The sequence below is a fragment of the Balaenoptera acutorostrata genome, chromosome 7 (genome assembly GCF_949987535.1).
Source record: "Balaenoptera acutorostrata chromosome 7, mBalAcu1.1, whole genome shotgun sequence".
In the NCBI taxonomy this organism is placed as follows: Eukaryota; Metazoa; Chordata; class Mammalia; order Artiodactyla; family Balaenopteridae; genus Balaenoptera; species Balaenoptera acutorostrata.
Genome location: NC_080070.1, coordinates 7,033,886 through 7,060,240, shown reverse-complemented (window position 1 = coordinate 7,060,240; position 26,355 = coordinate 7,033,886). Strand labels below are relative to the sequence as shown.

Sequence of the window (26,355 nt, the reverse complement as noted above, 5' to 3'; positions counted from 1 at the left end):
GAAGCTGGTCCCCCTCTCTTGGGATGCGACGCCCCACCCCCGCCCCTCCTCAACGGCCTGCGCGCTCGGTCCAGTTTCCTCCTGCGCTGCCCTAGGTCGCTGCCGCCGCTGAGGGTCGCGGCGCAGCCTGTGGGCGGCGAGCGGGTGCCCCCGGCCGTGCCGGAAGCCAGGAGCGGAGGCTGAGTCCGGGATGGCGCGCCAGGTAAGGCTAGCGCGGACGGCGCCGCGAGCCGGGACCCCGCCGCCAGCCGGCGAGAACAGACGGACGCCGCGGCGGGTCTGCTCCGCGCGGCGCTGTGCGTGCCTGGAGGGCGGGGGCGAGCCTGGGACCCTCCAACTTTGGCCGGGCGTGGGGGGAGTGCTGGTGCGCAGGATTTGGTGCGGAGAAGTCTAGGTCCCCGGACGCCCCCCTCCCTTCTCCACGCCCCGCAGTGTACGCATTCTTGGAGTCTCTCTCCACCTTTGGAAACTCGTTCCTTTGGGTTAAGCATCACCGTCTCTTCTTGGCTTTTAATGATAAATTATACTGGGAGCGATGGGCACGAAGGCCTAAGGAGAATGAGTAAATCTGTTCACTTTCATTCTTGGTAGGATCCTGGACTCTGGGCGGGGGGGGAGGGCTTAGAACAAGGTACCAGGTTTTATCCATTAGGTGAGATGTGTAGGTCCGAGAGGTGGAGGGAGAGCCCCATTTGTCATAGCCTGGGACCAGTTTGGGCAAGTTGTGTGAAGGTGCTAGGAAACCTGATGGTACCAAAGAGGAGTTGCTGCACGTTCTGCTGGGTGGGCCCCTGGGGCCAGCTCTGTAATTGTGGTGGCTCATGAGCTTGGGCCAACCTCAGACAACCGTGGGCTCCATGGTTTGAGGGCGGGGGAGGGGGTGGTGGTGTTGGGAGAGTGGCTGGGGCAGTCTGTGGCCAGGCAGAGCAGCACTGTGCCAGGACCTTGGCGACATGAATGCCCCACAAGCTCCTGGGAGAAAGGGAGAAGCCAAGCAGTTTGGATGCTGTGGGAACAAGGGCAGTCCCCTCTGCAGATCTGGCCGTGTAGTTAGGGAGCCCACGGACACCCCAGCTCAGATATGCCCGCTGGCCCCATGCTCAGGCCTCCTCGTACCGTAGTTTCCTCTTCTATACAATGAGGGGTTGGAGCTTTTAGATCTCATGTTCTGGAGTGTGTCCTCCCACTGTGTAGCTTCATGGAGAAGGTGCCCAGGAGTGGCCTTGAGGAGTGGTAGGTCACAGAGGGAGAGGGACAGGGTCGGTCTCCTGTCTTCCTGTCCAGCGTGACTGCCAGATGCTCAGGCGTGGGAGCACAGCCCGCAGGTGGGGGCAGCAGGGTTCGGGATCTGATCTGGAAGCCCGAGTCTGAGCCTGAAACATGCTGGGAGAGCAGGTTTGCGCCGAGAAGGACCTGAAGGCCGTGTCTGTGGCCTGAGTGTTTGCACATCATGCTCGCCCCCTCCCTCTTCCGTGCACACACACACCCACACACACACACACTCTGCTTTTTCTGGGTAGGGGGAGACTACTGGTGGAACCACCTCCCCTGGCCACGGTCAATTCCCGTTCACGTTTTATAAGAACTTTGTCACACAAGAGTTTCTATTTTGGCTGAGGTGATGAATGGCCTGGAAACCATCTCTTCCAGATGTCTAAAAGAGCTGGTATATTTAGCCAGGAGATAAAGAGGCACTCAAGGTCAGGAATGGTGTGTGTAAGAGCCCACTGTGTAGCTGGAGGTGGCCGGCTGTGACCTACAGATGGACGTTAGGCAGACAGATTCGGCTGTAAGAATAGGAATCGTAGCACTTATCACGTCCCAGCATTTGTTCCAGGTACTTTTCCTATGTTAATTCATTTAATCTTCACAACATCCCTATGAGAGAGGTTTTTTGGGGTTTCAAAAAATATTTATTTATTTATTTGGTTGTGCCGGGTCTTAGTTGCAGCAGGCGGGCTCCTTAGTTGCGGCTCACGGGCTCCTTTGTTGTAGCACGTGGGCTCCTTCATTGTGGCACGCGAACTCCCAGTTGCGGCATGCATGTGGGATCTAGTTCCCCAACCAGGGATCAAACCCGGTCCCCCTGCATTGGGAGCACGGAGTCCTATCCACTGCGCCACCAGGGAAGTCCCAAGAGAGGTTGTTTTGATCCCCGTTTTATAGACGAGTTTGCTGAGCCCTTAGCTAATATGAAGCAAAGCAGGGATTGGAATTCCAGCAGCCTGGCTCCTGAGGTCAAGCCCAAAGCCCCACACTCTGCCTATTCGTGTTCCAGAACTTCTTAACTGACAGATCAGGCCACCGATGGGACTGTGGTGAGCCCTCCGTTGCTATAGGTGTTCAAGTAGAAATTGAAGAACCCCCCCTGTTGTGAGTGGAAGTTGGCACTAAATGTTCACTGCGCCTTAAAGGTGTACAGCAGTTGTCGGTGATTTCTAGCTCACAGACGTGCTATGGTGGACAGCTGGCCCCTGGTGGGAGGAGAGGGTCCCGTTCAGCCGAGTAGTTTTCATTCCGGCAGGCCGGGCAGGTTCTGCCCAGTCTTGGGCCGTGACTGGACGGCAGCTCTCCCCTGGCCCTGTGATTCTAAACTTAGAATGTGTCAGAATCATCTGGGAAGCTTGAAAATGTCAATTTCTGGGCTCTGAAAGCACTAAACATAATCATGATTTAGTAGATCTAAGATGAGGTGAGAAAATCAGTCCTAATTAAAAGGAAATTCTGAAGTAAGTCATTTGAACCTAAAAGCCCTTCTGTTTTTTCAGATGTTAGGTAGTAAATAGCTTCTGATGGGAGAAGATAAGGACACAGAGTATTTTTCACCCAGTTTGACAAACAGAGAAGCTGTCTGCTGACTTGAACTAGCTCTGCAACAGAACTGCCACTTGGCTCTGCTGCCTTACTCTCCCCACTTCCTGCTCCAGCCAGCGCCATGCCATTTGGACTCTGCCATTATCAGTGGCTACAGGATCATTTATTTTTACACAAGACCCTACCCCTCCCCTCCATCACCCCCTTGAAAACCTTGTTAAAAGTTCAGCTTTTATTAAGAGGTTACTGAGAATGAGAATTTGTTTGTTACAGATACTCCCATAATCTATCACTACAAACTGTACTGGGTAATAATGATTTTCTAAAAAGTGGATGTTTGGGACTTCCCTGGCAGTCCAGTGGTTAAGACTCTGTGCTTCCAATGCAGGGGACGTGGGTTCGATCCCTGGTCTGGAAACTAAGATCCCGCATGCCGCAAGGCGTGGCCAAAAAAAATAAAAGTGGATGTTTGATGCTTGGTTTGTTAAGGTTTACTGATCTTCTGATAGGTTATAGTCACAGTCAAGCACAGTCTAGGGTCCTCGACTCGGCCTCTGGCTGTCTACCTGCTCATGCTGCATCACCCCTCCTTGCTTTGGAACCTTCGCCCCAAGCCCAGGATGAAGTGCCTGAGCAGCTGCCCGCGTAGGGCCGTCCTGTCAACCAAATGAGAGACCTGAAGTGCTCGGAAGTGTGTAGGGATCGCCCCTCCGCTGGTGTTTAGGCCCCCTGTGTGTGACTTCTCACTTAGCATCCGAGTGGGTGTTAGAGGGAGGGACAGAGATGGGTGGAGCTGAGAGGCTGGCTGGGGTCTCGCGCACCTGGTCCACATGTAAAATGTGGCGTGTTGGGGAAAGTGTACAGGCAGAGAAGGTGCCACGACCCCAGCTCTCGTCTCCAGATAAGGAGGTGTTGAGGCCGTGTCAGTTCTCAGCGTGGCTGGTGTCCCCTAGAGAGGGCCGGGGAGGGGCCTCATTAGCAAGGCAGGCCCTCTGCAGCTCGGTAGCTGGGATCAGCGTGTTCTTCCCTTGAGCTAAGGGACCTGCAGAGCCAGCCCTGCGTGGAGCTGCCAGGAGGTGGAGAGGACGTGGCCTCGAAGCCCACCTTGGCTCTCCTTACCGGCCTCCTATAAAATGGGCGTGTGTTTTGGGTGGCATTTTTGTTTTGCAGCTGCAGAGCCTGGTGTCGGTCGGTGCATCCCCCCCCCCCACCTTATAGTTCTCAGGGGGATCAATGTACACTAACCAGACTCACAAAGGACAGAGAGATAAATCAGAATATGCCAGTTCCTTAACTTAACGGTGAAAAATAGAGCTGACAATCAAACTGGAACTATATGGTGGCCGATTAAGTGTTTGACCACCTAACGTGAAATCTGCATGGGAAGCCCAGGGTTAACGGAGTCCGAGCACAGAGGTTTGCTGGATAAGCTGGCATCGTGGAGCCAGGATGGCCTGAAGCATCCGTCTCCCTTAGGAAGAGCCCTGCGGTGCAGGACAGAGACTCTTGTCACCTGGGCAAGGCCAGGAAGCCCAGACAGATTCTGGAGCCCCCAGTGCCCTTCTCTAGGCGTGGTCCATGGTGACAGTGCCGCAGTGTTGGTGCCTTCTCCCTTCGGGCAGCAGTGACCTGGTTCCAGCCCCTCCGCCTGCCCTCCAGCCGCCCCGACAGGTCCAAAGGCCAGGACCTGGGGCTTCCAAACTCCCTGCCATCGCTGGGCCCCCTCCAGGTGGCTGATCTTTCCCCCAGGGCTTGTTTTGACTCGTTTCCAGGTTCTGGGGACACTTACTCTTCTCTAGCGCATTGGTCATAGTGGGAGTTTAACACGTATTTGAGTGCCTAAGGGAGAAGAGAGTGAAGTAATTATAACTCCTTGACCCTCTCCTGCCCCCTCCCCACTTTTCCTTGGCTGTGGTGGTGAGAGAGTGGGACTACCGATAGGGGGTTCCAACCTTTTTGATTCTGTGACCCTCTTTCTTAATGTTGAAAACTTAGTACCTTAGAATTTAGCCTCTCCATGTATTTTAAAATAAATTCAGTATTACCTTTAAAGGACACACATGTGTTCATCACAACAGCGTCTGTAAACGTGTGCACCCAGCCCACTGGCAGTGTTTGTGGCCATTCAGCCCCTGGGCCTGTTGGGACAAGTCTGAGCCTCCCGAACATTGACAAAAAATTAACCAGTAGTCAATCTAAAGGAGAAATAGAGAATTTTATTCACGCCAACCTGAGGATTATAATCCAGGAGACAGTCTTTCAGAAAACTCTGCGGACTGTTGCACTTGTTAGAGGTCGAAGGCACACTTATGTACACTCTAGAGACAAAGGATCATTTGTCAGAATGACACACTGACATTTTACATAAAGTTCACCAAAGGTACACAGCCCAGATCTACACATACAGCAGGTCACCATGACCCCATACAAAATTAGGAAAAGAATGAAGAAGGAAAAAACGCATTGATCTTTATGGTTGAGCAGACATTCCTGCCTTTGAGGAGGTCTGCTTAACGTACGATGTAGGTGTATGATGTAGACGCCCATTGCACGTTAGGGGGGCCCAGTACGGGCAGGGAGTATGTTATGCTTAAATTTCCTTGTTCTGCCTTAAAAACAGATTTTATGCCATCACGGTCCGCAGAGCAGACAGGGACTCCCTAACCAAAGTGTCTCCCTGCTCCACCAGCCCCAGGGTTCCCGAGCCTGGCTGGGATTCGGACTCTGGGAGGGAGAGAAGGAAGAAGAGGAGGAGAGAGGAACAGAGGACAGAGCGAGGCAGGTGGGCTGTGGATGCCAGGAGGGAGGCGCGAGTGGAAACAGCGGGGGACGAGGCTGCAAAGCTAGGGCCAGACTGGGTCGTGAGGCCTCCCTGCCAGGTGTGCCGGGGGGACACCCTCTGGGCCCTCACAGTGCTCGTGTCCTGTTGGGAAGTGCAATGGGGCCCTGTGTCGGGGTCCCTGAGATCACCCCAGGGTCAGTGATTTGCTAGGAGGACTCCTGGGACCCGTCGTATAGTTGTATTCACAACTATGTGATTCATTACAGCCAGAGGACACAGTCACGATCGGCCGAGGGGAAAGGCACGGGGGCAGAGTCCCGAGGGAGCAGGAGACGCTTCGGCGTCCTCTCCTGGTGGAGTCGCACAGGTCGTACTCAGTTCTTCCAGCCATGAGTTGTGACAACCGGTGTGAAATGTTCTCTCCCAGGGAAGCTCACTAGACACTCAGCACCCAGGGTTTTCACTGGGGGCAGGCCACGTAGGCACCCTTCTCCTGGCATGTACTGAAATCCCAGAGTCCCAGAAGGAAAGCAGTGTTCAGCATAAGCCACACTGTTTGTACAAACAGTCTGGGCCCAGCAACCCATCCTTATCAGTCAGGAAACCGTGGGAACCTCCCAAAATCCAAGTTCCCCAACACCAGCCTCAGGCCAGCCTCGCAGGCAAGCCTTTCTCGGGACAGCAGCGTCAGGCCTGCTCTTCCATACGGACCTGAACGTCGGCTACGATCTATCTGTCCAGAAGGCCAGGAAGAGATGGGGGTGGCTCTTTGAGAGATGTTTCGGAGGGCGTCTGAGCGTATTCCCTAGAGGAGGTGCCCATACCCGGCCAGAGGGGCAGAGGTTAGTTCAGGAGAGCCCGCTGGCCTGCTGAGCGGCTGTCCGGTGGTCAGAATGCACAGGGGGCCGAGGAGGAAGAGACTGCGGTGTCTGACCACTTGTGGACCTTCGGACTCTGGACCAAAGGCAGGTAGCCCGTGGAGAGGCTGCCTCCAGCCGGGTGTGTCCTCGTGGTGCCAGTGGTCAGCGGGAGACAGGCAGAGTGGGGAGCAGATGCCATTGGTGACAATGACAAGGCCACGGTTGGTAGTGGTGACGGTTTTTAAATTTATTTATTTATTTATGGCCATGTTAGGTCTTCGTTGCTGCGTGCGGGCTTTCTCTAGTTGTGGTGAGCGGGGGCTACTCTCGCTGCAGTGTGCAGGCTTCTCATTGCGGTGGCTTCTCTTGTTGCGGAGCACGGACTCTAGGCGCGTGGGCTTCAGTAGTTGTGGCGCGTGGGCTTCTGTAGTTGTGGCTCGCGGGCTCTAGAGCACAAGCTCAGTAGTTGTGGCGCACGGGCTTAGTTGCTCCACGGCATGTGGCATCTTCCTGGACCAGGGCTCAAACTTGTGTCCCCTGTGTTGGCAGGCAGATTTTTTTTTTTTTTTTAAGATAGTAGTCATCTTTTCTTTTTTAAATTTATTTATTTATTTTTGGCTGTGTTGGGTCTTTGTTTCTGTGCTAGGGCTTTCTCTGGTTGCGGCGAGCGGGGGCCACTCTTCATCGCAGTGCGCGGGCCGCTCACTATCGCGGCCTCTCTTGTTGCGGAGCAGGGGCTCCAGACGCGCAGGCTCAGTAGTTGTGGCTCACGGGCCCAGTTGCTCAGTGGCATGTGGGATCTTCCCAGACCAGGGCTCTCGAACCCGTGTCCCCTGCATTGGCAGGCGGATTCTCAACCACTGCACCACCAGGGAAGCCCGGCAGGCAGATTCTTAACCACTGCGCCACCAGGGAAGTCCCGCAGTGATGGTTTTTAAAATCACTGACTTGAGTTGATGAAACAAGGCAGTAGATTATCTTTGCTTTATTAGGAGTGTCTTCATTTTATTTAATAATTTTTTTCTTACAGATAAATAGTTTAGCATTTTTTCCTAAGCCAGAAGGACCCTTCCCATAATTTATATTCTGCTTAATATAAATATAAACTTTGTGCTTAAGTTTGCATGAAGTTAATTTTTGCTGTAATTTAAAATTCATGCCTACTAGATGCTGGTCATCTTCTAGGGTCTTGCGGGCATTTTAAAGCCCACTTAATGACTATTTTTAAAGAAATTAGGACAAAATGTTTCTTTAATCTTATGAAGCCTGCTCCAAAGGCTCTGTGGGAGGATCCTGCCTCACCTCTTCCAGCTTCTGGTGGCCCTGGGCATTCCTTGGCTTGTGGCTGCATCACTCCAACCTCTGTCTCCATTGTCACATGGACTTTTCCTGCCTGTGGGTCTGTCTCTGTTCCTCTTCTTTTAAGGACACCAGTCATATTGGATTAAGGACCTGCCTTATTCCGTTATGACCTCATCTTAACTAATTACATCTGCAGCAACCCTATTTTCAAATAAGGCCACATTCTCAGGTACTGGGGTGAAGACGTCGGCGTATCTTTTGGGGGACACAGTTGACCCCCGTCACCGTCTCTTGAGCAGATTCCTATTGCCCCTTGGCCCGTTCCCGTGTGTCAGGCGCCCTCCCCATGCTCTCTGTCACTGCTCCCCCCTCTCTGGTGTCCAGCTGGAGACGCAGGCTGCGTCACCAAGCTGAGGGTGACTAGGCTGGCCTTGCTGGGAGGGAACCAGCCAACTCCCCTGAGACTGTGCCCACAGGTGTCCATGGCCTTCCAGGACCTGGCCGTGCGGTTCTCCGAGGACGAGTGGCGGCTGCTGGGGGAGGGGCAGAGGGCACTCTACCTGGACGTGATGCGGGAGAACTACGAGACGCTGGCCTCCCTGGGTGAGGAGCAGGCAGGAGCTGGCTGACGGGTGGACGGGAGGCCGGGTCAGCACCACGCGGGTCCTGAGTCGCTCTGGACCCCGGGACCCACCGGGCCTTGGGCTTTGTTTACAGGATGAGGTGGCGTCGAGAGCCTTGCGCCGAGCTGGGGGCCTCGCGGGTCTTTTATGCTCTTGTTTCTGTGGACTGTACTAGGGTGCTGGGTGTGATTCAGTGGGGGCCCTAAAAAACTGGCGAAACAGCACTGGTCCCCGAGGTTCTGACGGGCCCTGGGGTTTGGGCGGTCATACGGACACACACGTGCACAGGTGCATGGACTGCAGGCGCCTGGGCTGCTGGCGTGATCGCGTGTGGGAGGGCGGAGGGTGGCTTCCGCTCCCGGGGGACTGTCCCTCTTTTCCTCCCCAGGGACAGTGGAGCTGCTGCCCCTCTCTGCCTTCCTGTCTCCCTCGGAGCCTGGAGGAGCCACGGGGGGCGGGAGCTGTGCTGGTGATGGGCCGGAGCCTCCTCGGGGAGGAGGGCCCCTGGGTGAGTAATCTTGGCAGGCGAGGGCAGGCCCTTCTGGGGTCCTGGTCCTCCTGGGTAGGCTAGGCCCAGGTGGACTCACTCGTGTCCTTCCCACGTGTCCTCAGCCCCTGGCTCTGTTCCTTCCGGGACGCTGGGACCTCAACCCTCCCCACCTCGCCACACCGACCCCTCCGTGACCTTTCACCCCTCACCCCTCTGGGCCGGGAGCCTGGTACACTGTTGCCCGTCACATGAAGTGCTCAGAAGAAAGCTGGGGTCACCCTTGGAGAGTTGTCCCCCCTTAGGCCCCCTTCCCGCCACCACCCGTGCAGAGCCAGCCTGCAGCCCCTGAAGGTCCAGAGACTTTGGGCGGTGGATGTGGTCCAGGGGGTGCCAGGAAAGGCAGGGGCCCGGATAGTGGCAGGGCACGGGGAGGCAGCCCTCCTTGGCGGTCCCCTCGGAGGAGTAACAGGGAACGAGCGACAGGAGCTCAGTTACCCGTGGTCCCCAGCGTCCTGCTCCTGGCTGTGCCGTGGGCAGGTCGCCTGCCCTGAGCCCAGGTCCTCTTTGTCTATGGACACGGGTCTCTCCTTTGCTGCCCCTCATGTGGTGGGAGGATTACATGAGACGCAGCTTGACGCCGCAAGCAGCAGCATGAGTGCCGAGCTAATGCGGGGGTTCCCTGTGGCCTCTCGGCAGGAGGAGCCCCCCAGCACAGCCTGCACCTCAGCGCCCTGGTGCAGCTGGTGAAGGAGATCCCAGAGTTCCTGTTCGGGGAAGTCAGCCCTGAGAGCGGAGGAGCCAGCCTGGACGGGGAGGGGGCAAGCCCCGAGGGTGAGTCAACAGCGGGCGGTCCCTCTGCATCCCACAGACAAGTTCAAGCTGTGGGCAACGCTGTGCGCCTGCCCAGCCCCTGCCCGGCCCTGGGTGGAGTCGCCCCACTGCCCAGCCCCTGCCAGGCCCTGGGTGGAGTCGCCCCACTGCCCAGCCCCTGCCAGGCCCTGGGTGGAGTCGCCCCACTGCCCAGCCCCTGCCAGGCCCTGGGTGGAGTCGCCCCACTGCCCAGCCCCTGCCCGGCCCTGGGTGGAGTCGCCCCACTGCATGAACCCGGGCGGCGTGCCCGTCCTCTGAGAGTGCGTGGATCGTGGTGAGACAGCAGCTTCTGACTCTTCTCTAGTGGCTCCACCTGGCTTCATCCATGCCCTTGGGGCCCCTGTCGTGGCGTGCCCTGCGTGGTGGGCGAGGCCGGCCCTGTTCTGTAGATGAGTGGCCAGGCCCCCCCAGCCTGCACTCTTCCCGCCTCACCAGACTCTCCCTCCTTCCCCGAGCTCTGCTCGCCACGCACTCTCACCTCCTCAGGGGTCTGTCCCCAGCAGCCCCAGCCCTAGGGTTCCTTTGAGTCCGCTCAGCTGATGGTCGGGTGAGAAGGATCTTATCAGAACAAGACCTCGACTGTGAATCTACGTGTCAGAGCCCAGGGATGACAGGGCAGAGGTTACTGACGTCCTGGTCGTTGTTAGTGGAACATGGCAGGGAAGGGCCAGGATGGGACAATGGTGGGGGCATTTTACCTCCTGCCGGGCTTAATTCCAGTGTCCCGCCCCCCAACAGCAGCTGTGATGGGGGATACTTGCCCTCTCCGAGGCTTGCTCGGCTGCCTTCCGGACACACCTGTCGGCCGGCCTGGCCTGGCCGCCGTGCCCAGCGGCAGCTCATCCAGCAGCCCGCCCAGAGCCAGGGGGCAGGGGAGCTCCCTCCCCATCAGTGAGTACGACCCAGCACGGGGGCCCCAGGGAGCAGGCCTGGTGCTGGGCCTCCGCCCGCGGACCGGCGAAGATGCGGGATGCTCGGCCCCACTCGCGGGGTGCTGTGTGTGGCGTGCCTGTGGCACCGGCCCTGACTCTCCGAGCTCCTCGCCAGGGCAGCGTTAATAGTCAGGGAGGGCGAGGTGGCCACTGGAATTTCTCTGGGTCTCACTTTATTTTAAAATTTTTGCAAATTATACATTTGTCTGAATATCTGTTTTTATCTGAAACATTTCAAATTAATATGGCATAAAATTGGCACTCCTGAAAAACATACCCCATTTAGCCTGTAGTTTCAGGTGTCACCTGGCACCTTTGCCACGTGCCAAGCTTTCAGAAACATATGTACAAGGCTTGGGCCTGCGTGTTGAGGCTACGGGCATGACCTGCTGAGCCAAAGTCAGAGGCTGGGGTTGGGGGAGGGTCCCGGAGTGAACAGTCTTGTGTTTACATTTACACCAGAAGGAAACAGGGAGAGACCCCGCCTTCCCCAGGATGGACTCTGGAACAAGCCCGCGGGAGCTGGCTCTGCCGCAAATCCACGTTCCCAGGACTTGGCTGCCCCTCAGGGATTTAGAGCCTGGAGAGGCCTGTCCTCTCGGGGGACCAGATCCTGGGTGACTTCTCAGGGTCAGGAGCTGGGGCTAGAGAGGCCTTCCTGTCTCCTGCAACAGAAGCTGCTGACACGCCAAGGCCTGTGGAGGAGGAAAGCCCAGGAGCCCCCAGCGAGGAGCCTAGCCCTCCCACCTGTAGCCCCGGCAGGTGGAAGAGCCACAGGACTCAGGAGAGAGGGACCACGGGGGCAGGTGAGGGGCTGGCTTTCCTGAGGGCGGGGCCTGCGCCGGAGCTGAGCAGGTGGGAAAAGGGAGGCGTCGTGTGGCTCCCACCTCAGCCTCCCGACAGCCTTACGTGGCGGTCAGACGTCGTCCCCATTCTCACGGGTGGGAAATCTGACCCCTGAAGGTCCCACAGCTGCTGCATTCAGGGCTGCCCTGAGCGTGCTGGCCTTGCAGGAGCTGCAGGAATCTCTCCTGGGAACAGCCCCTTGCAAGGCCTCATCAACTGCCTGAAGGAAATCCTCGAGCCCGGGCCCCAGCACCCCGAGCGGCCCCTGAGCTTACTGCCGCCCGTCCCCAGCCTGGGTGCGTCCCCGCTGACCGGAGCAGAGCCGCGGCCTGGGAGCCCGCCCGGGGCAGGTGAGTCTCTGCGGACCCGTCTCCTCACGCCAAGGTTTCTGAGCCCGCAGAAAGCTCGAATTGCCCTTTGATAGATCCTTGTCTATAAATATAACATCCTCCCTAAGGATCATTGCCAACTTGGCCGTTCCCGTATCATTAGTGTCACATTTCTGGAGCCAGATGGCTGTCTTAGGGGAACAGCATTGGTCAGCTGGTATAAGAAAACTCAGAAATAGACTTTGCCCTGGATTCTTTGGGTTCTTTACTCGTCCTAATATGGGACACCTGAGGAGGAGATGATGAGTGAGTGTCACTTCATGTTGACACGAAGTGGGATGCTTGCAGTGGGCTTGGGGGAGCAGGGTGACGTGGTGGGGGCAGGAGCCCCAGCCCTGGACCCTGACGCCTGTTAGCCGGGCAGACTGTGAGAGGCTCCTCAAGGCCTTGAGCCTTGGTTTCCAGTCTGTAAAAGGGGATAATTGTTCCCACCTCAGAGGGCTGTTGTGAGGCTTAGGTACACGCTGTGTGTGTGTGTAAAAAGCTTGGGCTCCTCAAGTTAAGTTCTGTTCAGGGCCCAGAGAACCATCTACAAGTAGCAACCCAGCCCGCCCACCTCCTTCGTTTGTACTCAGAGTAGCACCATATGCTCTGCCCGTAGGGTGCATTTCCACATCCTCCTTTCATCCATCCAGTTCTGGGAGGTGTGTAGACAGGCATTTTTAAACCAAGCACTAAGAAGACAGTGGCCTGTGCAAGGCTGAGTGAGTTATAAGAAGACCTGCATCTCCAGATTGCTGGCCTTGGACCTTTTAACTGAATTCCTCTTTTGGTGGTTTGTCACCGAGACTGAAGTCACCAATTTGGGGGAACATGTGTTCCTTTTTTCTGTAGTGAAGACAGAGACAGCCTCAGGGGATTGTCCCCTCCAGGGTCTGCTAAACTGTCTGAAGGAGATCCCAGAGGCCCGGGACAAGCAACGCAGCCCCTCAGGAGCAAGGGACCCACGGCTGCAGGAGGACCCAGGGGCCTGGAAAAGGAATTCTGGAGGTAAGGGCCACTGGCTGGGCAAGGAGGCCCCTGACGTCAACCGTTGCCTTTCTCCGCTCCAAGCAGGGCGGTAGGTGACCCTCCACAGCCAGACACCCGGGCGCACACATCAGTGTGTCGGTTGGAGTAGCCAGACGTCGGGGATCATGCTGTAAAAGGGCGTAGGCATGTAGGAGGTGCAGCAATGCGGTAGCATTCCAGATTGGCTCTTACAGTAGGAGCTGAGGGTTCCAGAAGGAAGGAGGGGATGGTTGGGAGGGAGAGAGATGGAAAATAGGAGGCATAGCTCCAGGCAGTAGACACGCCGAGTATCATTTTGACGAGGGGGTTCTTGTCACATTCGCCTGGGCTCACCACTGGTCATCAGCGTCCCAGAACTTTGAGAAAGTCGATCTGAGATGGTCGTGCCGCCCTTGAAGGCAGGACCCTGGCTCGGTGCTGCCTGGTGGGGGGGGGGGGGCTGCGTGGCATCACCCCTCAGCAGAAATCTCTGGAGGTGGGGGTGGGACTGGGTCCATCTGCTGATGATTGAGCAGCGACGACCTTGGACCTGAGACGGCTGTGGAGGCCGGGGGCCTTGGGTGCCCCATCCTAACCCTATGAAGGCCTCATGAGGGGCTTCCCACAGGGCTCCACCCCCTCCAGACCCCTCCCCCCGGGCCTGGGCCTGGAGCTGGCAGCGTGCTCTCTGCAGTGAAGGTGGAGGACGGCTGGGCCCAGGGGCCCCCAGAGCCCGCATCCTGTCAGCTCAGCAAGCGGACCCACGGCCCTTCTGCCGCGGGCAGCCCCGGGGACAGTGGAGGCACCGCCTGGGTCCGAGTGCCCAGCTGGGGCGCTGCAGCTCGAGGTGAGGCCTGGGCTTGTCTGCTCGAGTCTTCCCAGGTGGGGTTCTCCGCGCCCCCAACAAGGTTCTGCCAGCCCACAGGGGCCGGGGCACTTGTCTGTCTCCTGGGCGGAGAGGCGTCCACCTGGCCGTCCTTCTCAGGCAGTTAATCCCTTCCCTTAATCCCCGTCCTCCTTAACCCAGGCCCTTGCCCAGGAAGCCTTCCATTGTAAGGACCGTGGTCTTGCAGAGAGTTCCCAACTGTCGGGAAGGTGGCCCCTACGTGTGGCTCTCCCAACCCTGCCCCTGGGCCTGGGTACAGCTGGCGTCGCTTCCCCCAATTGGGGAGCGGAAAGCAGATCAGAGCCCGCACAGAAGGGCGTCCTGCCTGGCAGGCTCCCACGCCTGGTACAGGACTCGCCACCCCTGCGGAAGGCAGGCCAGGCAGCCAGCCGGGGCTGGGCTGGGGGGATGGGCCAGAGATGGTGATGGGGCATCTCCCCTGTCCCAGCCGGCAGCGCCTCGAGCTCACCCCTGGAAGCCCTGGAGGCCTGTCTGAGGGGCATCCCCCTGAGCGGGTCGTTACCTTCCCAGCCGCCGGCCAGCTCTTGGTCCCGGAGCCCCCAGCCAGGAGACCCTGGGTCTCAGAGGCCCGAGCTGCAGCGCCTCGAATCACACAGCAAAGGTAGACTGCGTCATGGGCTCGGCGTGGCGTTTGTCCTTGTGCACAGAACGGGGGATGCCAAGGACACCGTCAGGTCCCCCCTCCTCATCCCAGGCCTCAGGGGTGCAGCCCTTCTACCCCAGCCCCCTCTCATGCCTACTCCCAAACAGCCCCTGCATTTGGTGGAAGCCAGTTAAACTCTTCTGCCCACTGTCTCCACTGAGAGGTTCACTTACCCTCTAGGCTCACAAGACCAGTGGTTGGGTTTATGTGGGTTAACGTGCTACGGGATTTTAATCAGCGCCACGAGTGCCCTAACCTAAGGGGAGATCCCAGTGGGAGAGGCGTTGGGGCAGGTCTGGGTGCCCGTCCACAGCCCAGGGCCCAGGGGACCTCTTCTCCTGTGGTTTTCCCGTGACGCCAGCTGTGCTGTCTCCCGCAGAGGTGGTCTTGGGGCCTCTTCCGGCTCTGGGCCTGCAGGGCTGCATGAGAGACAGCCCCGCCCTCCCTGCAGGCTCCCAAGGCACCTCCACCAGCTTCTCTTCGTCCAGCAGCGTTGACGGGGACCTGGATTTCCAGAGCCCTGAGGGCAGCCAGGGGCATCGGCCTGGAAAAGGTGAGCTGGCCGGCCTGAGGCTGGGAGTGGATTCTGGGGAAGGACAGGAGGCCCCCCCCCGCCCACCGCCATGTGTCCGGCGCAACCAAGTCAGGCCATCGTGCCCGGTGCCGGCAGCAGAGCGGCCGGGAGCGGATGCCGCGGTGGGAGCAGACGCAGGGCCTGTTTTGGGGGACGGGGGTCTCTTTTAGTGACTTGGCTCAGAAGGGGCAGGACGACATCTAAGATGTCTTAAAAAGTAAAAAGATCTCCTTGAACATCAAATTCTTCCTTATCCCAGCCACGAAGAAGTCAGTGTCTGTCATATTCACTGACTTTCCAACTTCAGGAAAAACGTCGTGAGGTTTGTGTGAAACCACCTTAGAGGGTGTGTTTGGCGGCTGCACGTCGGGGTACCTCCTCGTGGGGACCTCCATGTGAGCTGTCCCCTCTTTGGGACCTTGCAGGACTGGACCTTTTTCTCCACCTGAATAATCCCAAGCGCTCTCCGTCTGCCTTGTCCGTGGACACCCGGTCCCCGGGGCTCTCCTCTGTGTTTTGGCCTCACCCACTGTCAGTGGAAAGGCCTGGAGCTGCACCCAGGGCTCTGCGCCAGGCCAGCCGGGGCCATCGGGCCGGCCTGGGGCCTCTGGGGTCCCTGGGCCTAGGTCCCTGCACCTGCCACGGGTCAGCCCCTTGGGTGGGGGGGCTTTTACCTCCCAACGTGCAGCCGAATTTTCTTCTTAATTTTTAGTTCTTGGTAATAGATCGTTCAGTCTTGCTTAAAAGCTACGGAAGGTTGCGGAGGAAGGGTGCGGAGGAAGGGTGGCGTCTGCCCCCCTCTGCTGCCCTGTGGTGCTGAGCCACCCGCTGCTGTGACTTCCGGGGACGCTGCCTGTGGCCCGGCATCCTGCGCGCAGCTTCTCCACCGTGCTTTCTGTCTTCTTGCTTCCCTTTGGCGTCTTCCCACGTTTGGTCTTGGCATCCTCAGCGCTGTGCTGCCCCCTCCTCTCTTCCCTGCAGCTGCGCGGTGGGCTGCGGTCGGGACCAGGACATTCCTTCTCAAGCATCCTCTATCAACAGACCTGGTTTTCTAAGTCACCCAAACGGCAGGCGATCTCACGCCGCCTTGTAGAAGCTTCCAGCCCAGCTCCCCAGCTCCCCAGCTCCCCGTGTTGCCCCAGAACTCAGCAGCGTCCGTGGGGAAAGCTGTGTGTGGGGTTCCTCTCGTGACTTTGCAATTGCAGCCTCACGGCGGCCTGAAGCTCTGGCAGTTTCTCTTTTCTCCTGCTCTGCCTGGCCCAGCATCAGCAAACGCCTTCAGGAAAGAGCATGGTTGAGATGACAGCTGACCCAGGAAGGGCCTTTTCTAGAATTTCGTCCAGGGACTTCCCTGGCGGTCCGGTGGTTAGGACTCCGCGCTTCCATTGCCGGGGGCGCGGGTTCAGTCAGTGGTCGGGGAACTAAGATCCCACATGCCACGTGGCACAGCCAAAAAAAAAAGAAAAAGAATTTCAGTCCATCTAGTTCCTATTGTATCCACAGCTCTGTCACTAGAAATACGATTCTGGCAATTTGTTTTTTTCCCAAGTTGAAAGGCATTAGCGTTGCCCTTCTTGACCTGCTCCATCCTTGGCCTTTCTCTCTTTGAGTAGCCAAGGCAGCCTGACGACGTTTCAGCCTCAGGGCCCATCTCCCCCACCACAGCCCGCTGACCAGTTTCTGTGTAGGCGGCCGAGCTGGGGAGGCCTCTTCCAGGGCCGCCGGGAGGCAGGAGTGACGGGTTTGGGTCCAGGTACCCCCCGCCGGGTGCCCTGAGCCGGCGTGACCGGCCTCGGGCCCTGCGCCTCCTCCAGTAGCTCCGGCTGCACTGGACACAGGGCACAGGCGAGGCTCCTGGGGTTCACAGGACCGAGCTCTGACCAGCCAAGACCGTGAGTGTTGGGTTTTCACAGGAAGCCCCGTGGGAAGCTCCCCGCTCCAGGGCCTGGAGAACTGCCTCAGAGAGATACCCGCACCTGGGCCGCAGCCCACCTGGTCCTGCTCCTCGGCAGGGCACAGGGGGCCATGGAGAGTGGAGCCCAAGAACTGGACGGCAGGCATGGAAGGTAAAGCGCTGCCCGGCGTCTGAAGGATCTTGAGACTTCTGGAAGGTTCCCCGGCAGCCTTCCAGAGCAGCTGGAGGCCAGCGCCAGGGACCGCCCTGGGCGCTGCCTCCCCAGAAGCTGGTGGGCCCCCATCTCGGCCTGAGATGAGATGATGTCCTGGAAACGGCCTGGGCAGAGGCTTGGCGGCAGTGAGGCGGGACAGGACACCCAGCCCCACTGCTGCTGCTCCGAATCCGGGCCTGAGCCGGGGCCTTGGCCGCAGAGTGTCTGTATCCTGGCTGTCGGCCCCACGTGCCTTGGCGTCCAGCACAGCCGCTGAGCTGTGGGGCTGCCGGGAGTCTGGGTAGCTGGGTCGGGGCATAAGGAGATCCTGGAGGATTCGGGAGGCTCCCGGGAGCGTCTGCGGGGCTGTGGTATGGCCCGCTCCAGGAGCTTGTGAGCCCGAGAATCCAACATGACAGAAGTTGTTCTCTGTCCAGTGACTTCCTGGCCTCGCTGCCAACGCGGGGCCCCCGGGCTGACAGGCCTCTTGGCTTCTCATTGAAACAGGACTGAGGGGCGAGGCCTGTGAGCCAGCCCACCTGGGACAGCGAGGGGGTGACGTGCCCACCAGGAGCCTCCGCCTGGCCAGGCCACAGGCACTTGCCTCTGCCACCATCCCTGCCTGCCACCAGCGAGGCCCCAAGGACCCCGGGGCCGCCAGGCCAGGACCGTGGACGTGGCTCCCAGATGGTGAGCTGCCTCTGCCCCGGGACTTGCTGGCATGTTTCCCTCCCGATACAGCATTTGATGAGGGAACAGATTTCCCCTTCCCTCTGTATTCCTCTGTTCCTTCCTTATCTCACCCATTCTGGACTGCCAGCTGGAGTGTGTGTACATTTCCCAAAGACTGCTGTCTGGAGCACCCCGAGGTGTGCTGAAAAGAAGTGGGGAGAGCACTGCTTTTATCCAGACATTGGGTTTCTCTGGGGGAAAGACTGGTTGTTTCCGTTATAGTACTAGTTGCCTGGGGGTGGAGGCGTGTGTCGTACTGCTGCAGCTGCAGCGTAGTTGAACTCACAGCAGAGTTCCTTCCTAGACTTGCTGAAGTGGGCTGGTAGGGTCTGACTCACTTGAATAAGTACAGTATTTCTAATACTCCCACCAGGCGAGAAAGAGCTGGTTTGGGAGGGCCTCCTGTGGACAGAACTGAATCTCTCCTCAGGCTGCTGGTCCTGAGTGAGTGCGAGTAGGAGGGGCCGCCTGGCTTATAAGACCCAGAGCCTGGCTGGAACCAGACTGCTCATGGCTTCCAGGGTCTTGAGACTTCTGGGAGGGTCCCCGGCGGCCTTTCCAGAGTGACTGGCGGCCGGGCCAGGCTCTGGCTTTGCATCTCTCCACCTCCCATGGCCAGAGAGGAAGCTGTCCAGGGCCCACCAGAGCTTGTACGGGGCTGAGCTGAAAAAGGACCAGCTCCACGAGCCCGCCCACTGAGGCAGAGGGCCCTCCTGCCTGGCACTGGGCTGATGGACAGAGGGCTCCTTTATTGCCATTTGCCCAGGGCCAGCCACCAAGCCCTCCCCACTCCACTGCCTGGAGAACTCTCTGAAGGGGATTCTGCCCGGGGGGCCCTTGCGCTTCGCCTGCCTGGCCGACCCTGTCCCGGGCCCCAGCCCCAGCCCCAGCCCCAGCTCCAGCTCCAGTATCAGCAGCTCGGAAGGAGAAGACCCAAGGCTGGAGCCTGAGCTCTGGCAGCCCCTCCTGCAGGGTGAGCTTGTTGGGGAGAGGAGGGGAGAGGAGGGGAGAGCCGGGAGCCCCGCCCCAGGGTGCAGGCACCACCCTGACCCCGGCTTTGTTTGTGACAGAGAGGGACCGCCTTCCCAGCCGCAAGGGCCTTGGCCCTCCTTCCCTACTCCCTGGCGGCCCTCGCGCTGGCAGCAGCCCTGGTGAAGGCCGGAGAAGAGGCGAGACCGGGGACCACCGTGGTCTCAGTGCAGGTGAGCCTGGGGTCTCCTGAGAAGGGGGCATGTCCCCCAGGAGGGCCAAGGGTCCAGAGCCTGGGTTCTCTGAGTCCCACCCATCACTTTGCCTGACTCTTGCCAGAAAGTTCTCTACTTTTGTCACGCTTGAGTTCCCCGTAGGCTGAGCTGTGTCCAAGAGAGAAGGCGGGGATATTGAGGCACATGGGGCCCCAGGAGTGTTAAATGAGTGTGTTTAATTGGAAAGCCTGACAGTAAACTTGAGAGGTATATATATATATATATTTTTTTTTAATATGTGTATATAATATATGCACATTACACACACTTAATAACGTATGTACGTGTATATATACTGTTGTGTCGGTCCCAGTATATCGATAGTGAAGCTCTCAGCTGGGAACACCTGGGGCCCTCACCCCAGCTCGTATTACTCGTAGCGGGCCAGCCCCACACACTGGAGCCCCACTGGAGCCAGTGTTGTGTGCTGTAGGACGCACTGCGGCAGAAGCCATCAGGGAACTTGGAGGCACAGGATGTATTACTTGCAGGTCGTGGAGGTTACGTGGCGCGCCCACTGGCGAGGTGTGGGGGAGAGAGAGTGCGCAGACCTGACTGTGTTTTTATTAGGGTGGAGGGTAGGGTATCTAGGGTTTGGCAGGTTCACTCTTTATTGGCTTATTTAAAGCATAAGCGTGGAATTGGGGCCCAAGAAGGGAGAAGTAGGGTCATTCAAGTGGTCACTGATCTAGGTCACCCAGATCTGGGGGGCTGCCTGCTTCCTTACCTGGTTGTGTTGCCAGTAGCTTTGGCAGTAAACAGAAACAGTGTCACAAGTGAGATCCCTCCACCTGGGGAACTAAGCGGTTGTCCCATCAGGAAAGCTGGAAACGGCTGCCTGCTACTCCAGGCCTCCTCAGTTCTCAGTCCGAGCCTGACCCAGTGTTTGCTCCCAGCAGGAAAAGCAGAAGAGAAGGTGGGAGGCCGGTCCCATCCGCCCTGGACAGAAGTGTGCTTGGAGAGCCTGGGCCCGCCTGGCCCCCTGGGCAGCGCCGGAGGAGGTAGGGATGGGTGGGGTGCAGGGTCGGGGAAGGGGGCTCCCCCCGCACTTGGCCTCTGCGCAAGCCCCGGCTGTACCCACGTTCCTCACCGGCTGTGGGCCTGTTGGGAAACAGCAGAGGGGGCCAGGCGTGGACCCACAGGGCCTCCAGCAGGTCTCCGGAGGGGCCTCACTGGGGGTGGGACCTGCAGCCACGGCCCTCTCCACCTGCTCTCCAGCCCCCACCTACTGGGAGAGCCAGAGGCGTCATGCCGGGGCCGCAGAGGACTCCGGAAGTAATCCGGGCCACCCTCGTGCTGTGTGCCCTGGTGCCCAGAGATGGGCTTCCTAACGAGCCGAGTGTATCCCTCTTGCATCTCGTTTAACCAGTATTTGAAAGTTGAAAGTTTGGTTGTTTTGGGGTTTTTTTTTTAGGTCGTGTCCAAATATCCCCGGTCAGAGTGGCTCTGGGAAAACAATGTGTATCCACACCCCAAGTGCTCTGTGCTCTTCCCGCGGGGGCAGCTGTGGGTCCCTGCCCTGCCTCTCAGCTGGAGAAAAGGTCGGGGTCTGGGCCCTGCCAGCCTCCTGGGTCAGCCTGTGGGCCCCTGTCCTGGAATCCGATGGCTGGTGAAGAGTCCAGGGGCCTGGGTCCCGGAGACGGAAGCCCAGGTGTTACAGGTGAGCTGGTGGCTTCCCCGCCCCCTCGAGCGTCGGGAGCCCTACAAGCACGGGGCTGGCGGGGGCTCAGCGTCTGCACGGCCACCCACCCTCTTTCCCCGCTGCTCAGCTCACTGTGGCAGGGTGGGCCAGCCAGACCCCCGGGCTCACAGCCTGGGAAAGGCTTTTTCATAACAGCCTTCCAGGCTCGTTTGGGTCACAGGCAGGAAGAGTCTCAACGTTGAACTCACTTGAGCTTGCTTATTTCATTTCAGGGTTTTCCTACAGAAATAGTTGGCTGTTTCATAAACGTAAGCAGACCCTTTTTAGAGGCAAAACAGAAATTGAGATTTTCCCCAGAATAGATGCATCCAGAATCAAAGTTTGGGGTTTGAGGCGACTTTAGAGAACAGAGGGGGAAACAGGCGCAGTAGTGAGTGGCCTGGCGGGGGCGTCCCCAGAGATGTGGTTCTGCGTCACCCGACCCCGAGGAAGCTCTTCCCTACACCACGTCAGAGACCGGCCTCGGGAGGGCAGGGCTCGGTCCCTGGTCCGCTCTGGGACGTGCACCCAGATCCTCACACTTGAAGCCTGCAGTGGGGGGCTCCGTCATATCGTGGGCTTGGCGTCCCTGCAGGTGCAGCTGCTTTATCGGGAGCGCTGAGCTGGCCTGAGGCCGGCAGCCCTGCTGCTGTGCCTCGGGTAGAAGGACACCTAGGCCAGCAGCACTATCGCTGGCCCTTAGCCGAGATCCTTCCTGAAGCACGTGGCCGGGCATCGTTTGGGTCCTTGGGCTCCAGTCTCCACTTTTTCTGTTTGACGCTCTGGGGTCCTGAGAAGTGCGGGCCAGAGCCAGGCTGGGGACTCAGATGTGGCCGGAGAGCAGGTCTGTCCTGCGGCTGCGGGTGGTAACGGGGCTTCCTTATGAGGCTTGCCTCGGGTGGAGACCAGTTCCAAGGGAACTTAGGGTGAAGGAGCAGGTGATTTTTTTTTAAAGTAACTTAAGACTTAAAGTCCAATGTCTGTAACTTCTGAAGAGGGAGGGTACAGGTCAGGAGGGGGTGGGGACGCTTGTGGTTTGCTGGTGACCAGTAGCACTGGGTGCTGATACAGCCCCCTGATCACCCCACTAGAAACACCTGGGACCCAGGCTGGACTGGCCCTCCTGGGCCCTCTCCAGATGCTGCCCACGGCCTTGGCCTCAAGCCGTCTGTGGCTTCTCCAGGCCCTGCCCACTGACTCCCAAGGGCAGAGTTAGGCACTTGGGGCACCAGTAGGGCCCAAAGGTGGCATAGAGAATCCACCTTTTCCTAGAAGATGGGAAGGCCACTGTTCTAAGCAGCTTGGTTACCATGGAGACCCGGTCTGTGATTTATCCTGCCCATAAATCTGGGGAACAGCTATCCATAATTCCCCAGCCTGAGTCACTAGGATCCTGCCCGTTCGAAGCCTGTCCGAAGCCCGTCTGAAGCCCGGCCTTAGCGGGGCAGGATGAGATACTAGCTGAAGGGACCCTGGGGGAAGAGAAGGTCCTGATGCTTCGAGGACCCTCACCCGCGTACCACTTTGGTTTCAGCCGGGACCCACCCGAGGCCCCTTCCCGGAGATCCGCCTGGGCCTCCCCCTGGAGCCGCCATCCCTTGGGCTTTGCCGCGCGCCTCCCCGCGGCCACCGTGCCCCTGCGGGAGTTCCCTGCAGCACGAGCTCCGCAGCCTCGGTGCCGCCCTCTCGGAGAAGCTGGATCGGCTGGCCGGGGCCCTGGCCGGCCTGGCTCAGGAAGTGGCCGCCGTGAGAACCCAGGTGGATCGGCTGAGGCGGCGCCCGCGGGGCCCGGGGCCGAAGGGCCTCCTCCGGGGCCCTCGCTGGACCGGTGGCCCGGCTCACAGACACCCGCCCTACTGGAGGCACAAGGGCCCCCGCAGGCCGAGACCGAAGATCTTGCGGGGCCAGGTGGAAGGCTGCAGGGCCGGCGACTCCTCAGGCCTGGCCAGCGCGAGGCCCCGCCTGGTGCCTCAGCTGCCCCCGGACGTGCCCCTGGCAGAGGCTTCGGGGCCCAGCTCTGGCCCTTCCCAGCAGCCTCTCTCCTCGGCATGTGGCAGCCCCGCTGTGCTGACCGCGTGTCACCCCTTCGGATGCCCAGAGGGCCACCGGAGCCCCTCGCCCCCTTCACTGCCTGCTGCCCCACCCCCCCAGGTGGCCGCCAGTGCAGGAGCAGAGCCTCGGGCTGCAGCAGCGGCACCGCCCAGGACCCTAAAGTGGCCCAAGGATCCGAGCTGCCTGTTGGCGGGGCTCCAGAGAGCCCTTGAGGGGGAGCTGTGGGGTGGGGAGCACAGGGACCCCGGGTGGGGGCCCCCTAGCCGCCGTCTTACTGGGCTGCGTCCTGCCGAGGATGCCCCACCCCTGGCCGCCTCTTCTGGGGGCCGGCCGCCCCCCTCGGCCCCCTGCAGCCGAACCTTGCCCGTGTCTGGACTGTGAGGGGGCCGGGAATGTGCCCTTGGCCTGACCGCCCCGGACTCCAGGATGCCCGATGCTCAGGGAGGTGCGTTCCCCAGCCACGCCTCTGGCTTTCTTGACTCAGGTTTGTTTAAATGTTGCTTCCCCTCCTGCGCTTCCCGCTGGAACTGCCGGCGCCGGCAGGGGGTGGTACGCGTACACGCGCGTGCACGCCACGTTGCCGGGGCGCTGCGAGCCGCTGCGGGGGCGCCACGCAGGAGAGCCCCTCTTCCCACCTGCCGTCCTGACCTCAGCGCCGAGAAGCCGTGGCTGTCCTCTTCCTGGCGGATGGGGGCTTAGCTTTCATTTGGGGCAGAACTCCGCCCCTTGGCCTAAGCGGGATATACCTGTGTGGATTCTAAAATTACCGACCCTGGTTGCTAAGGAAAAGGCCCATGGCTCCTACAGAAAGGAGCCCAGAGGGGCCACACCAGGGCGTGGCTGGGGGACAAGCCTGCCCTCCCAGAGCCTCCAGAGAATCCGCAACCCCTCTACCCCGCCCCCGAACCCCCCTCCGCGGCTGGGGGAGGAATTCGCACACGACTTCCTGGGAAGGAGCAGCACACGTGTCGTCTTCCTGGGGCCGCAGTAACAGTACCACAGGCCGGGCGCCCTAAACAACACACACTTACGTCCCCACGGCTCTGGAGTCCAGGTGTCCAAGGTCGAGGTGTTGGCAGAGTTGGTTCCTTCTGAGGCTGTTCGAGGCCCCTCTCCGTGGCTGGTCGCTGACCGTCCTCATGTTCACAGGGTGCGCTCCCTGAACTCATGCCTCAAATGTCCCTTTCGTCTGAGGACTCCATCCTCATGCCCTCACTGTAACAATTACTTCTGTAAAGACCTTGCCTCCAGCTAAGATCACGTTCTGTGGTACTGGGGTTAGGACTCCAATATATGAACCAGGTGGGAGGAGTGCACACTCCAACCCCTAACACACGTGAGAGGCTGAGCTAAACTTGGGTTCCTCTTGGGGGAAGAAGGCATGACCGGGGTCACTAGATCTGCTTTCGCGGCAGTCACCAGCCTGCCCTGGGCCCCGCCCCTCAGGTGGCACTTGGTGTAGCACGGGGAACGGCCTGCCTGTCTGCCGCATTTCCCTCCCCAGGGTCAGATCTTTTCTCCCGATCTTTCCCCGCCCGAGTCTGTACTTGATTTGAGGAATCTTCGGGATGGTCTGTGCACACATGTCGTCTGGGAAGGCCCTGTGGCGTGGTTAGCTGTGCTGTCAGGGAACCTGGGTGCGGCGCTGAGGCCCAAGCCGACTCGGGGTCCAGAGCGGCTGTGGCCGCGATGGGTGCTTAAGGGGGGCCTTGTGGCTGCTGTATCCAGTGCGTCCCTAAAATCAGGGTCTTTGGGGACACACCCCGCGCCTGGCCTGCGCTCCTTGCTGCCCCTGTGGAAGGAGCAGGCCACTCGTGCTGGCAGCGGGGTGTCCGGCAGGCAGACCATCGAAGGGGTGTTAGAACATTTCCAGGACTAGAGTAAGTCCCAAGATGACTGTCTCGGAAGCTAGTGTTCGTCAGATCATGTAAGTAGGATATAAGAGACAGTCTTCACGGTTAGCCATACTTGATGGAGAATAAGGAACAGAAAAGTTGTAGGCTTAGGCTTTCCACTCAGGAAGGTGAGTCCAGCTTGTTCCCAGGCTGTGCAGGAGCGAGGCTGGGCCCGTTTCAGAGCCAGTAGGAAGGGTCTGACGGCCTGGCGGGGAGAGGGGGTCGGTGCTGCCGGCAAGGGGCCCCGGCCCCGCGAAGGAGGCCTCCGCCCATCCACCTGCCCATCCGCCTGGGCGGCTTCCCCTCCACGCGCCCTTCTCAGCGGGGACGGGGCGGGGCGCGCTGTCCTCCTCTGCGTGACCCTTGAAGGTTCGGTTTTGTGGGCTTTACAAATATCAGCCTGCACGTCAACGCGCGAGGGAGCACACGGGCCAGAGGGCGGGAGGAGCGGTAGCTCCGGGCTGCGCGGGCCTCCTGCTGCCGCTGGCGGGGAGTGCACATGGTGGCTGCGGCCCAGGCCAGCGGCTCCGGGCCCACCTGGACCCTGTGGGAAAGTGCAAGTCCTTTCTCAAGAATGTAGAAAACGAGTAATGAAATGAACGGTGAGGCACTCCTTGGTCTGCAGCCACATTCGTCCCCCAGGGCCACTGCCTGCCATGTGGACAAAACCCTTTATTAACTGAAAAGCCTTCTAGAATCTCTGATTTGGTGAGCAATCTGTGTGCAGTTTAGGAGTTTGGTCCTGTGTCCATCTCCAACTACTTCGTGAGGAAATGGGGTCACTCTGGTGGGAGAAACCGAGGGGCCTTTGGAACTCAGGAATTCCCGGGGTCTGGAGATGGGGGCAGAGAACCTTCGCTCCCACGGAGCTCCCTCTTTTCAGGGTCCCCGGCGTCCCATCTGCCCCGCCAGCACGAGGCCACTGTGAGGCAGGAAGGTGGGAAGGTCCCACCTCAGCCTGTCGCATCGGAGCGGGCTCCTCACAGCCCAGTAGAAGGGGGGCCGCCGTGGAGGTGAAGGGGTGCGGGGGCCACAGTCCCCTGCCTGAGACGCCCCACGACGTCACCGCTCTCTGCTGAAGGAGCTCGGCGCACGGGCAGACCAGGCTTGCTCTAGACCTTGTGTCCTTGTGTTTTAGATGTGGCTTCTGTAAACAGCCTACGGTCGGATTTTGTCTTTTAATCCAGCCTGACAAATTTTGTCCTTTACTCAGAGCCCTTAATCCATTTATGTGCAAAATGATGGCTGATACATTGAGATTTGAATATAGCATCTTATTTTGTGCTTATGTTTGTCTCACTTGGTGAGTTCCCGGCTTTCCTGCCACCTTTTGTACTGACAGTGTTGTGGGTTTTGTTTGTTTTCAGTCATTCCATTTTCCCCTCAACCAGCCTCAACATTTAAAGAAGTAAAAGGGAAGACATCCAAATTTACAGCTGTATTTGGGAAGTTTTAGCATAGTTTTTTAAGAAATTGATAGGACCAATCAGGAAGGATATGGAAGATTTGAACAAGCCAATTAACAAAATTGTCTCGATTGATGAATATCTAGAACACTGCACCACAGGACTACAAAATATTCATTCTTTTCAGGCATACACAGAACATTTACAAAAACTGA

The 26,355-nt window shown here is 59.0% G+C and overlaps 1 protein-coding gene across 14 annotated transcripts; it reads left to right on the top strand.

Moving 5' to 3' along the window:
- KRBA1 (KRAB-A domain containing 1) lies at positions 1–26,022 on the top strand. Of its 14 annotated transcripts, none has more exons than XM_057549936.1 (18): positions 1–202; positions 8,253–8,361; positions 8,770–8,889; positions 9,568–9,702; positions 10,480–10,632; positions 11,348–11,479; positions 11,687–11,869; positions 12,743–12,898; positions 13,527–13,745; positions 14,233–14,406; positions 14,828–15,001; positions 16,936–17,088; positions 17,638–17,820; positions 18,629–18,835; positions 18,933–19,064; positions 20,003–20,107; positions 20,521–20,766; positions 22,322–26,022. In XM_057549936.1, the coding sequence occupies exons 1-18, from the start codon at positions 191–193 to the stop codon at positions 23,218–23,220; spliced, it is 3,492 nt and encodes a 1,163-aa protein (XP_057405919.1). In that variant the 5' UTR covers positions 1–190; the 3' UTR covers positions 23,221–26,022. The 14 variants fall into 14 exon arrangements, with proteins under 14 accessions (XP_057405919.1, XP_057405916.1, XP_057405929.1 ...); XM_057549933.1 differs by having other exon boundaries at positions 8,235–8,361; positions 10,483–10,632; XM_057549946.1 differs by having other exon boundaries at positions 8,235–8,361; positions 12,781–12,898; positions 13,598–13,745; positions 14,316–14,406; positions 14,900–15,001.
- The last annotated feature ends 333 nt before the right edge of the window (positions 26,023–26,355 follow it).